This window comes from Stegodyphus dumicola, chromosome 11 (genome assembly GCF_044657685.1).
Source record: "Stegodyphus dumicola isolate Sdum_Otavi_A_Nest chromosome 11, ASM4465768v1".
In the NCBI taxonomy this organism is placed as follows: domain Eukaryota; kingdom Metazoa; phylum Arthropoda; class Arachnida; order Araneae; family Eresidae; genus Stegodyphus; species Stegodyphus dumicola.
Window position 1 is genome coordinate 19,966,034 of NC_140778.1, and position 14,306 is coordinate 19,980,339.

A 14,306-nucleotide genomic window follows, 5' to 3' on the forward strand; every position below is an offset into this window, starting at 1 on the left:
ATGTTTGGGAAATTGTACCCACCTTAAATTTCAGAGGTTTTTCTTGAAATACTGCATTTTGTGAGCAGATGACAGTACTGGCTTCTTTTATCCAAATGTGATATCTTTCATTTCCATTATATCTTAGTTGGTAGCCCTTTACGGCTTTCTTATATATTTTTCTGCGTTTCTGATCTGGGTATGTGAGCAAAGCATGTGGATTCAACTATACACATATATGTCTTATTCTAGTTTTTTGTCCCATCCAAGATTCGTAAGGACTTACATTTGATAATGAACTTTTTCCTGTTCTTTTTAAAATATAGACAGTTGTACTAATAAATTCAGCTCATAATGATGAGGGAAAATTAACTTCAGAATTAGAATTCTTCAAAGTTCTTGCCATTTCTGTCATGGTTCTGTTTTCTCGCTCACTCCCACCGTTTTGCTGTGGGGTATAGGGGGCAGTTAATTTTTGAAGAAATCCATTTTGTCTTAGAATAAGCCTAAAATTTTCATTATCAAACTCACCATTGTCGCTTAACAACTCTTTGATGGTATGTCCTAAGTTTTTTACATGTGCTAGCATATTTTCAACTGCTTCTGCAACTTCTGATTTATGGCTAAGGAAAAACACATGCCTAAATTTGGTGAAATGATCTTTGAAGACTACAAAATAATGATACCTTTTGAAGGATTCGTCAAACGGTCCGCAAACATCCACTGAGATAAGTTCTCCGGGCTTTGTTTTCTTCTGTATGTTGCCAAATTTTAGATGATGTGTTTTCCCCCATATATACAGGGTTCACAGAGTTGACTGTCTTACCATCTGTTCTTCAAGGACATTCTTAATATGACGTTTGTCCTGGTGACCCCAGCGCTCATGGTATAACTGCAGAGTTGAATCACTTGTGACAGCTATGTTGACTTCTACTGGGTTATTCGGAACAAGTACTTCCATATGAATTTTATACAGACCACCACTTATGCTTCTTGTTCCATAGAGTACAACTTCATTGTTGATTTTCAAGCAACATTCTTCTGCGGTTGACTCAAATCTACTTTTTTTTTTTTTTTTTTTTTTTTCTTGAGCAGCCAGGACGGAGAATAAGTTCTTACTAATACCTGAAACAAACCAAACTTTTTAAAGTTCTTTCAATTGTTTTTCTCCTTTTATTGCTGTCATAATCTTCAAAGTTCCTTTACCTACAGCTGGTAGTATTTTGCCATTTGCAGCAGTAATTCCAAGTGGTGTTTCAAATTTTTCAAATTCTGTGAAGTAATCACTATTATTGGTAATGTGCTTTGAAGCACCATTATCCACAAACCAGTCATAGCAATTCTTTTCAGATGAGAAAAGAATTGCTTCGTCTAGAGCTAATAAGGACATATTTGCTATAAGATCATCTTTTCTTGAGACTTTATCATTTTGACTGGGCTTCGGTGGTCTTCCATCTTCTATCCATTTTCGACAAAATTTAATCCAATGTCCTCCCTGGTGGCAGTAGTTGCATTTTCCTATATGCTTTTTACCTTTGAAATTTCTTTTTATTTTGCTTGCTTTAGCTTCTAATGCATCTTGATTTTGGACATCACCTTTAGATTTTTCTTCTTTATATTCTCTTTCTTGAGAGCATAATTGAGTAGTTAACTCATCAATTGTTCTTTTCTCTTTATTGAGAAGCATCCAACTTGACTTAAAAGAATGGTGTTCTTGAGGTAGTGTGTCTAAAATTTTGCAAATTCCTAAATTTGGTGGTTGGGTTTCTTGCTTTCTTTGAAGATCTAAATGTAATTCATTCCAAAGATTCTTTAGCTTTGGTAGATGGGTAGCCATACTATCATTCATTGTCCACGTACACTGGAAAAATTGTAGACAAATAGTATATAACTGATTGTCAGATGTGGCTTCAAAACGTTTATGAAGTTCTAGCCATACCTCTCTAGCAGTATGAAACCTCATAATTTTCTGCATGGTTTCTTCTGTCATAGAATTTGTTAGTACCATCATGGCACAAGTGTTGGCCTTTTTATATCATGAAAGATCATCTGAGTATTTCTTCAAAGTTGCTTCAACAGTTCTTTCAGGTGGCTGATGTGGTTTAACTACTTTTACTTCAACTTCCAAGGAGTCGTTATAGTAGTTTAAAGCGAACGTGATTCTGTACTTTGACATCGGCCAATCCGATTCTTCACTTAATGGCTTCAACTGCAACTTTCCTACCTCTTTTATTCACTCTTGGCGTTTTTATAACATTCTTCACTTTTAACGAAAAAAAAAAAAAAAAAAAGATGAACTTGAATATTTAGTCCACTTCAATCAAATACTTCCCTTTAGAGCTTTCTTTAAACAAAATATGGTTTCAGGACTTGAATAATGAGAAGAAAAAACTTTGCCGTTTCTTGCTGATCATGTGGTTAGGGTTAACGCTATTCTCTTAACATTATAAAAACTTCTGCATTAAAAATAAAACTCTACTATTATTTTTTCCACATGTAGCGTGTGTAAAACCCATAACCTATTGCATTTTAAGATTAAATATACTAAAACTGGAAAAGAATCTTACTAAATGTTTTCTAACCCATGCTTTTAATGCAAGTTAAGTTATATGACAAAGTCGTCAACAAATTGCTCAACTGAGCTTCTCAAAGTAGAAGTTGAAATACGTTCTGAGATGCTGCCAAGCAAATATATAAAATAAAAACTACAGTACCTTGTTTTTTCTTTTGTAACATAAATAACTTCAGCTTTTTCCCCTACTGGATTTTCATCAGTACAAAATTTCAAGAAAACAAAAAAATTGAAGGCAGTTAGCCCAAAAAAATTTTTAATCAAATTTTTATTTAAATTAGTAAATTAAATGTTAATATATTTTACGTCAAAATTTAATGACCTACATTTTACTGTATTAAATGACTTTGCATCAAATTTGTCAATGGAGTCCATTTGAAGTTGCTTCGCCACGCATTGCAAAAATTGCATGGTTTCTTATATTTCAAGGTTGGCAGCTAAGCTTTATCCATCTAAACATATTGTTGTTCAAAAGAAATGCATCATAAGAAAGACATGAGTTAGAACAGTTATTTATTGGAAAGAATGCAAAGACATTTTATAGAAATGGTAAAACGTAGATCTAGCACCTCAAGAATATGACACTGACATCTTATTATATGCAAATGAGAGGACAAAGGGAATGTGATAGAACTTCTTTTCATGATGATGATGATAGGGCCAGTGTGATGTTTGGTAGTATGACTTTTAGATGGCATCACCATGGTATTGATAAGCGAAAATTCAGCCCCTTTTTTCACTGATCATATAGAGAAGGATAGATCATATATATACTCTTTAGAGAAGATAATTTGCTATCATTCATAGTCCTATTATATTCATTCTTTTTACCATTGTAATCTCTGGCATCAATGGTGAAAAGTCAAAAGAAGTTATGAAAGTGGATGCTGAACTATAAGCTTTGAATGGAGCAGTTGTCGACGAACAGTGCTAGCAGGTATCGTCTGATGTGTCACTGATCTCCATTATGCTAATGCCATAGAAATTGCTAAAAAATCCATCACTGCCACTCATACCAGGTGTTCATCTTCCTGTTCTGTCATACCTGTAAGTATTCCAACCCCGTCATGTCAAGTCTTCGAACTTTCTTCCGTTCATTGTCTCTAAATATGGATGATTGTAGTAAAAATCTGCTGAACACATGTGATTTCTTGGTATGAGAAACACAGTCTTTCAATCATATGATTCTTCCTGTTTTAGAGTTCAGCAGTTAGTCACAGTGTTATTTCGCTTTGCATTCAGTTGTCTTTTCATACTGTCATTATGCTAACAACTGATTTGCTGATGCAGTGACTGAGATTTTTTATTTATGGTCCTCTTTTGATAACAACTGGGTCAAATTTCAACCTTGATTGTACACTCATTCTCTTTGCCATTGCAGCTGAAATTTTAATCATTTGAATCTGACGATAAATTAAGGCTACCAATGGCCTAGCGCTGAACACTGATAGTTAGGTCCAGGTTTCAAATTCCAGTGAACGGGCTGGTTGCATGGGCATTTTCATGGTTTTTCCCATGTGAAACATGTATATGAGCCAGTTTTCCATAAAAAATCCTTCATAAAGTATCTCTTCCCTTAGGCTGGCAGACTTCGAGTGCTTTTTTATAAACCAAACCTAATGATAAATTAACCATATTTCAGGTCTGTCCAATAATTCTTTCTTAATATTGCTATTTCTCAGAAAAATGAAGTATTAGGGCTGCGGCGTTCTAACATTATATATCCATTTTTTATAAAATATTATGGCTTCCCTTAGGCAGATAGCCCTTGAGTCCTTTACCATATTAAAATAAACCAAACCAAACCTGATGATAAATTAACCATATTTCAGGTCTAACTGATAGTTCTTTCATAGTATTGCAATTTCCCCGGAAAATAAAGTATTATCAGGGCTTCATTGTTCTAACATATACCTATTTTTTATACTCAATTCTTGTTTTTTCACTTCATCTTTTGAATGCTGTAGATGGAAATTATTCATTCCTTGAAGTGGCAGTGTGTAGTCATTTTGGCCGTTTTTCTCTCATCAGCTGTGAAAATGAAATGTGTTGTATATCCTAGCTGATTCAATAGTTTTCCCCCAGTACCTTTTTAAAAGTAGGTTTAATTATCAATTAACATGTTTTCATTTTGAATTTTTAATTCTTATAATGTATAATATTTTGTAAAGCAATCAGACCAACTCTGGATGAGAAGTTTGAATAAACTAAAACTTCTTTATTTTTCCGAAATGGTGTAAAACTTTTTACTTCATTTCATTTAATAGCATGTAATCTCTTAAGATAATTTGTTTTATATTTTAAAATTGTTGCTATCCATCTGAATAATGAGTGCTTCTTCTTTTCTGTATTATTTGCACTTGGAGATGAGTATTGCAGAAAGAGTATAAATTGCTGCAACATATTTCCTAAATATCTTTTCATTTCTCCTGTAATATGAAGTACTAAACATTTTTTAGGTATTAGACTGACAAAGAAATCTATTTTGTGGGTAAATTTTAGAAGGAAGTGCACATATTCTGTGTAGTAAAGTATAAAATTTATGGATTATGATTTTATTGTTTAGAATAAGCTGGACTGATATTTGAAGCTTAGATTATACTTTTTAGATAAAACTGACTGCCATGAATGTGAAAGGGTTCTGATGGAACTCGAAAATATCGATGACGAATGTGATATCTTCGGTATTGATCTCGTTAAGATTTTTGATCCTGAAGCAGCAAAGCAGTACAATGTTGAAAATCTTCCTGCTGTAGCCTTTTTCAGAAAACAAGTAGCTGTGTTCTATGATGGTATGCTTAACTAATTTCTGATTCATTACTCTTGATAATTAATATTGACTTCTGAAAAATATACTTTGTGTATCTTAATAAATATCGGTAAAAAATATTAAAAGTTATGATACTATGGTTATTAATGAATTTTTAATTATTAATTAATTTTTCCATTTAACTTTTGTAAACAAAAGGATATTGAAAACTATTTTATATTGTCAAATAACAATGTTCATTGAGTTCTTACATACTCTGAAAAGTTTTCTGAATGCTAAATACTTCTATAACTTCTTATATATGTATTATTTGAATATATTAGGAGATTTGTATGATGAAGAAGCTCTCCTTAAGTGGCTAACAAGCAATGATGTGTTTGAAATTCAAGATGAAATTGAAGAAGTTAATAGAAAGATGCTGGAGAAGCTTTTAGAGGACAATGAGTTTGTTGCAGTGTTCTTTTGTAAGTAAATTATGGTTAAGTATAAAAAGATTTAGAATTGTATATATATAGATAAGATAAAACTTTTAAAGATAATTTTGAGATCATGAGATGAGAATGGCTTATTTTTGTATACATCATGTCCTAATCATGTACATACTGCAGAATTATTTTTAAATGCATTTTGAATAGAGTATCTATTTTAATATAGCCCCAATGTTTTACAGATGAAGTTGAGGAAATGCATTAGGAAAATCAATAATACTGTAGTTGCAGGAATACTAGCCTATAAATAATTGTATGAATCCACTTTCAAAAATACATTTATGAAATAGTATCAATATTAATAGTAGTCCATTGCATATTTTTTCAGAATGTCAAAAATTCACTTGGGATGTAATATTTGCATGATATTTTATGCAATTTATTGAAATGCCAGGTGCTTCCATTTTTGTTAGTCTTATTCACAGCAAACTTTAATTGTGCAGTAAAATTTTAATTTCATCAATGGTACTAAAATAGCATCTCCTTGAGAAATTTCATTGTCAATTATTTTTACATAGATTAGGCTATCACTTTTTCATATTAAAAAGTATGTATTAATTCTGATAAATGTGAAAATTTTAAAAGCATTATTAAAAAACATGTAGTTGATTTGTTTGGAGACTTAGTGTTAGTTTTTTTTTCATTATTCCAATTAATGTGAATTTTTGGTGTGTTTTCACTCTACATGAGATAGCGAATAACTCATCACTTGTAGAGACGTTAGGTATCTTCGAAGCAGGAGTGATGAAAAATGAGTGATGCCTTCGCCGGGAATCGAACCGCGGACCTCTGGAATATGCACCCAGAGTGCAGACCACTACACCATGAAGGCAGGAGAAATACTTTATATACGCCCCCTTTTAAAGGGCGACTGGGGATTAAGGGACCTAGTCGCCAAATCCTGGGTGTGGAGAAGCATCATCCACCTACCTTTTTAGTTCGGATGGCAGTGTAGTCATTGGGTTAATTGGCAACACAAGACTTTAGGGTTTTTAGGGGACTCAAACACCAAATCCTGGGTGTGGAAATCATCATCCACCACCCTTTTTAGTTCGAGTGCCAGTGTAGAGTCTTTAGGTTAATTGGAAGGAGGAGACTTGAAAAATGAGCAATGCCCTCTTTGGGAATCAAACCACTGACCTCTGGACAGGGTTCGTACGGTCCTTAAGAGTCCTTAAAAGTCCTTAAGTTTTTTGGAATCGATTTTTGGTCCTTAAAAGTCCTTAATTTTGGCCAAAATTGGCTGAAGGTCCTTAATTTTAATCATGTGAAATTTCTGTCTGTTTTTACGACTGCCATTTTGAGTGTGAATTAGCAGTTTGGAGGTATATTTTTGGCAATTCACTGATAAATATGGTTATTTGAATGGGTTATGATTTGTTCCTATTTCTAATATAAGTGGTGGGATACTCGAGTTTCTGAGCAAGAAGTGAAACAAGTATTTAGAAATTATTTCACTTTTTCTAATGAAGAGCTCTTAAACAATTTTTTGCTTTTGGGGATGTGAATTCTTTTATTGAATGGATCTAAGTTTGGCGATTAAGATCAGTTTCTATAGAAAATTTTAAATTCCAAGAGCTGGGAATTTTTCGACGATTTTTTTAAACATTCTAACATTGATCAATTTCATTAAAATAATGGTATTATATTGAAATTAAATATTTAAAAAGTAACATATTAATTTAAAAATATCTTTTCAATTTTTTTCATGATAACAGTTTTCTCATGTAATTTTCTCAGAGTATTCCGAATTCTCTGAATATGCATCAGTTTTCTCTATAAAATTAATGAATTAATTTCACACTTTTTTCGTCTGATTTTTTTTCAAAATATTTCTGGCTGTTTGCGGTTACAAAACTGGTAGGGGTATTTTTTCTTCGGGACGTTAGACACTGCAACTTGAAAAGTTTAGAAAGATTTGAAGGCAGAATTTATAGACTCACGATTCCATAAGATTTTAGTAAAATGTGGCAAAATGAAAAATGTCACTATGGTATTAACACATAATGGATGTATTTTACAGAACATTTGCAATGAATTTCTTACTTTTTGGATAGCATCTGGAAAAACAACGAAAACATAATACTTGAATGTTTTACTTCTGATAGTAGAATCTTTTTTATAACATTCTTATTTTCCCTTTATTTTCTCTACTTTTCACTAGACACAAGTATGGAAAATATTAAAAATGCTTCTAATCTTATCACATGGACAGGCATTATAGAAAGGAATTTTTTGATTAATAAAGAAATTGAAAACTGGCAATTTAAAAAATTCATCTAATATGTCTTAATGCATCATACACTAGTCTGACGCTAGGCATTTTCCCACCTAGTGCTATCACGTGGAATATTAAACTTCTCTGTGTAGATCCTAAATTTTGCTGACTAGTGCCTTTCTAAATTCTGCTTCCAGTGCCTGCTCTAAATTCTAAAAGTTTTGCCATTTCTACATTTTGTTGCTGGGTGTGTCACTAAATTCTAAAAATAAAAAGAAAATGTAGACAAAAGAAACTGAATATGTAAAATTATTCTTTAAAGATATGTACAGTTATTATTATGTAAATTACCCAGTTGTTTACAATTTCAGCTTTTACTATAATTTCCCTTTTGTATTTTTTCCCCAGAATGGGAATCACCTAGACATTTTTTAAACTGAGGTGTTTGGAGTGTAAGACGAGTGTGTTTCTGACCTCCACTTGCTCCTTGCATTAGTTCCTGTAGGCTCTGATAATTTGTAATTATTCGTCTTTGCATTACTGCTGCCGACATTTGAATTTGTTATGACAGTAGAGTTACTTAGCCAGCTTAAAATTAAATTAAATTGTATAGTCTTTGACCACTAGTCTACATTTTTTGTTTGAATTTGATTGTTCTTGTTTAATTACATCACCCGAAACTTTAATTGATTTGGTTAGCATAAGAACATACCTTTAAGTTCTTTTTAAATAAGAGGCTTATTTAAACCTTTGTCTGACTTTATAGTTACTTTGAGACATAGCGATAATTTGCTTCACGTCTTTTGGGAGTTTTTGGATTATTTAACTTTTACCAGATCAAGTAAACCCTCATAGGTACATTGTGGGGAGGTTGACAATTTAGGACATAAAACACACAGAAACTAATGAGAACATTGGTTTGCATATTGAGAGAAATTTCTAATTCTTAGTAAAGATGCTTAAAGAGAAGGAAATCGATATAAATTAGCCAAAATGTTTGGCCAAGCTTCAAATTAAAAAGAAGCATAAGTATTTTGTTGAGTGCTGTTGCTTTAAAACATAAATGTTTTGTAGCTTTTAATGTATAATTATCCTAATATCGTTGATGAATCAATGACATAAATTGCATTTATTTTAAAGTGTGAAATTTTATTAGATTGTGATTTTTATAGGTACTTTTAACAGTATTGTTAAAAAAATAGGTAAAATTTAATAGTGGTCATGTAAATCCATAATGACTAAGGTTATCTAACTATCTAATTTAATTTATAACTAACTGCTTACTCTTAAAAATTATCTGTGCCTATTAAAGTGAGTTATTGCCTTTCATTATTTCTTAGCGTAGTACAAGGTAAAACACAAAAATGTAAAAATTCATGTAAAACTTATTCTTCTTATCTAGTGAGACCTAAAATAATACAAAGCAGCTTAGTGTCACCTCTGGTGCTTTAGTGGCTTATTGGAACCTTAAAGTATATTAACTGGATTACATCCCTTGGAACTGTGCACGAAGCTACGACACCTTAAAGTATATTAACTGGGTTTTAATCCCTGGAATTCTACATGGAGTTATGACACTAACTCCAACAGATAGAGCCCAACTAACTTTAAAAACTAGCTAACCGTGCCCACATTAAGCCTTTCAGTTTTGTTCTGGTCTGCAGGTCTGTCTTTAGGCAAGGAACAATGGTGAAAACAGCCAGTCTTTTGTTATAAATCATTCTTATTGTGATTTTACTTCTCATTTTAACCTATGACGCTTGACATAAAATCTACCTGGCTATTCACTAAACCTCTAGATTGAGCAAGTAATGAGACATTAAAAAAAAAAAATCCAACATGAAACATAACTAAACATAACTATTAGTAAAACATAAATAAAATGTCACTTATCTTCTTTCAAATATGCTTAACTATTATAAGTGTAAAATATTTAATGCTGTTTGATAAATTTCATAAAGTATATTTTATACTCAAACTTACTAATAATTATGTTAATTAAGTTATATTTAATAATATTGCATCCTACGTAGGGATCTATTTTATTTTTGGATGGTATTACAAAAGTGAAGTTCAGGCATAGATAGTATTTTTAATTGAACTTAGTAATTTGCTGTTTGCTCGTAGGTCCTTAATTTTTTCATTAATGGTCCTTAAAAGTACTTAATTTCCATGTGCAGAAATGTGTACGAACCCTGCTGGAGTATGCGCCCAGCATGCTGACCACTACATTACGAAGGCATGCTAAGAAGGCGGGAGAAATACCTTATAACTGAATGCAAAAATGAGATTTTTTTCCTGTCTTCTGCTACAAGTAAAATAACCAAAAGTAAACCATATTTAAAATGAAGCAACAATGTAAACCTTCTGCAGTCTTATAAACCATTATCAATGGCATCTGTCTGTTTACATTGTTTAAGGAGAGAATTGATCATTAATCACTGTAGAAAATGATATGTTTATGTATAAACTTATTTTCATGCCATCATTTAGAATATAAATAGGAAATTGAAATAACCATATGAGTAAATCCATTTGTTGTAACCCAGTAGAATCCCAATAACCCATGGTAATAAAGACTGGCGATTCTTCAGGTATCTGAAACCTGAAGTAAAAGAAGTCAATTGGCTATTCTAAGTTAAGAATTTAAGTGAAACATTTATTTTTTCCCTAAGTTAAAACTGAAACATTTATTTTTGTACCTAAGTCATTCATAAAAAATGAAGTTAACATAATCTAATATCAGAGTAACAAAAATGCATACCTAGTATAGTTATGCAATAAATTTGTTCACAAGATCATTTATTTTTAACCAGAAAAATATCTTTTGTATTCCACTCATAAACAGGAAAGTGTAAAATGCATGTTAACAAGAAGTTTCAAATTTTCTGCATTTTACACAAATAAGTACTTATTATTAAATAACTGTAATTGAATGCTTTTATTCTGCAGCTGTTTTACTTAACACAGTTTACAGATATGTAATTCTTTAATGACAAAATGATTATGTTTGTAGATGAAAACAATTGTCCAAAATGTGATGAAGCTCTACAAGAACTTGAACGCATTGATGATGAAGCAGATGATCTCGAAATAATGTTTGTCAAAATTAAAGATCCTCGTTATGCTAAAAAGTATGGAATTGCACAACTTCCAGCTCTTGTCTATTTTAGAAAGAAATTCCCTTCAATATATAGAGGTAATGTTTTAGTACAGATATATTTGTCCTTTTAAAAAATATTTTAAATAAGTTGTACCCTTAATAACTAAAATTTTCTGAGACTAAACATAAAAATGAAAATTACACATTAAATTTAATAATCATTTATTTGTTTAACAGCATAAACATCTCATGCCATTGAATTTATTTATCTTATGTCTAGGGAATCTGCTTGAAGAAGAGGAAGTTCTAGAATGGTTAAGGAAAAATCGTTATCGTCATCCAGAGCTTAATCTGTTTATGTACGGTCTAGCAGCTATTAGTTTAAGTTTTGTTATATACACAATATTTTTAATTTATTGTTTTAATAAAAGTAAGGACAAGAAAGAATAATTTATTTTCAAATATGGAAGTATTACAGAATATTTTGCTGTGCCTCAAGAAAATAAGTGAAATGGACTCAAAGGGAGAAAAAAAAAAAAAAACCTTTCAACTTCTTGTTTTGTTTTTGTTTTAGCAAAAGAGGATAACTTTTGTTTTATGCTTAGAACACTACCCAGCTTAACTCACTATGCTTATTACTGTTGCTTGTCTGTCCACAATATGAAGTATATAATTATTTAAGTTACTGAAAATTCTGTATAAAATTTGTAAACTTTATTTATGCATATCCAGTATCACTTCATATTTTTTTATTTAGGCAAATTATTAAAAGCATAAATATGGAGTGTATTTTGCTTTGAAAATATTTTATTTAAGTCAAAATATACAAAATTTTTGTACAGTTTGTTTCACTATTAAAAATTCTTGTCCACATCTTTTTTTCTGTATGCAGTTATTTTTTTTCTATTTTTATCTGAATTTAAGAAAAGAGCTAAAAAATTTTTGCATCAGTTTGAAAGCACTTTGTAGCCCTGAAATTATGCCAGTACTTTAAAATGTAAAAAAAAAAAAAAAGAAAGAAAGAAAAGTATTCTATAACTTTCCTATTTTTATCATTATTTTTGCTTATAACTTGCATGCTTTTATCCCACAAATCAATTTTATATTAAGGACAATTATTTCTCTCAGATCGACAACAGAACTACAGCATCATAACAGTGTTGCTGAAAATATTTGCTCAAAATTAAAGTGTAGCATTTATGTGTTTTCTGTGTTTGCATATATATGTGTTGTGATTTGCATTTCTTTGAAGAGCTTGTAATCAAAACAGTTACATTCTTCACAACATTGTATGAGCAATGTTCTTGTCCATAAAGAGGTATGTGTGCTGTTTTATTACCAATCATTTTGTTAAACTTGATTTAAAATATTAGTTATTTAATTTATTATTTAATTTTAATTCTGTGTAATAATAAGTAAGTACGCTAAAAGAACGTATTGTAAACATATTTCTGTTATTAAAAATTATATTTGTCTAAGTCTATATGTTGCGTATAATTATATTGTGAAGTAATCTGTTAAAATAGTTTCAGATCTGTGTTAATGATTCATTATAGCTTCTATGTACACTGTTCAGTATTTGTGTGCTGAATTAGTCAGTGCTCCTGTTTTGTGATTTCTAATTGCCCATCACTCTTGCATTTGATCATAATAAAGTAAAATGTTAGTGCTTTCAAAGCACTTTTGCTCATCAGTATCGGAGAATTTAATGTGAAGAAAACTTGATCAATCATATTAGCCATAATACATTAAAAAATTAAAAGCCCTGGCTTGAGTTATGAAGTTATAAAAAACTCATTTTATTTTTCACAGCCCAAAAGCTGCCAATACATATGGTCTCACTTTCATCAACTAGCTTGTGATTTATCAAGGTGCATCATCGTTTTGTGCTTTGTCAGCTGTATGTTGCTGTAGGATTGTTGTCAATAAATTGTTAAATTTAACAGTAAATGAAATGAAATGTATGCATCTCATCTGCTTATGTCATTTCATTGTTTTGTGTTCATGTTCCACTGTATTTGTACATTGCTGTTTCCATAACTTTTATGTTAATAAAATATGCACTTGATATCAACTTCGTTAAGTTCTTTATATATAATTTCATATTCAGTTATATCAGTGAAATACAAATAATAATGTTCATGTATCATAATAATAGTATGGGAAGGAAATCCTAAATTGCACTTTCTGTATCATCTAGAATCAGAATATTGGACATGCGATTTCATGTCATTTCACTGCATTCATTGTATTTTCTTTCTAGCATTTTAGTAATATAAAATGTGGCAGTTCATCAATAAGGGATTTCAGACACAGTCAGAGTATGCAGCAAGCCAGTAGGGTGAGCAAGGAACCATCTAACTTTTAAGTTAAAATACCTGAAGACAGCATGAGAGATAAGGAAGGCTTGGCATATAAATTTGATTCAAAATTATAGATCTTTTATTTATTTTTCAGTGGTAAGTTCAGTTATTTAACATAAATTTTAGGACTTTTAGTGTTTATATTTTTCATAGTCTTCTGATCATTTTACCCTTTTATTTGTTAATTCCTCCTCATATCTATTCTCAGTAATTTCTTTTTTGAGTTCTTTCTTTTGCATTCATGTCTTTAATATTGATTCCCATGACTTTTACTTAATTTTAGATATAAAATTTTTTATTTCTTTCACACATTTTAACCTTTATAGTTTTCAACATGGCCTAAATTTAACTTATTTCTATTTTACTAGCATAACTGTTCTTATACATGCTTTACATTAATTATGTTATTTAAATTTTAGTTCTAAATTTTCAGTTTCTTCTGTATACTTTAACCCTTACAGTTTTCAGCATGTTCTGAATTTTCAATTATTTCTTATAATTTCTCATTGTTTTATTTATTGCTTTATTTTACTTTAAGCACTATTTTCAATGCTTTAATATTTTTGTCCTTTCTATTTTTATGTGCACTTAATTCAGTTTATTCTTTATATTTTCCATTCATAATATCCTATTTATTTTCTGTAATATTAATGCATAACATTATTGCTATTGCTGTTTCATTTCATTTTGCACAGAATTTTGTATTTTTCTTAAAATTTTGATATTTTTCAGCATTTATTTCAGTATGTAATATTTCACTTTATTATTATTCATTGACTCATTCTTTATTTTAAAATTCTATTTTAATTTACT

The 14,306-nt window shown here is 30.5% G+C and overlaps 1 protein-coding gene across 3 annotated transcripts in view; it reads left to right on the plus strand.

Moving 5' to 3' along the window:
* Nucleotides 1-13,204, plus strand: part of hlk (hulk) — a 120,102-nt gene extending 106,898 nt beyond the window's left edge. For all 3 annotated transcript variants that reach the window (XM_085826550.1, XM_085826551.1, XM_085826552.1), the window contains 4 exons: nt 5,161-5,343; nt 5,645-5,785; nt 11,044-11,226; nt 11,411-13,204. In XM_085826550.1, coding sequence (XP_085682676.1) covers nt 5,161-5,343; nt 5,645-5,785; nt 11,044-11,226; nt 11,411-11,580 — 677 coding nt within the window. In that variant the 3' untranslated portion in view covers nt 11,581-13,204. The remainder of the gene's footprint in view (nt 1-5,160; nt 5,344-5,644; nt 5,786-11,043; nt 11,227-11,410) is intronic.
* The last annotated feature ends 1,102 nt before the right edge of the window (nt 13,205-14,306 follow it).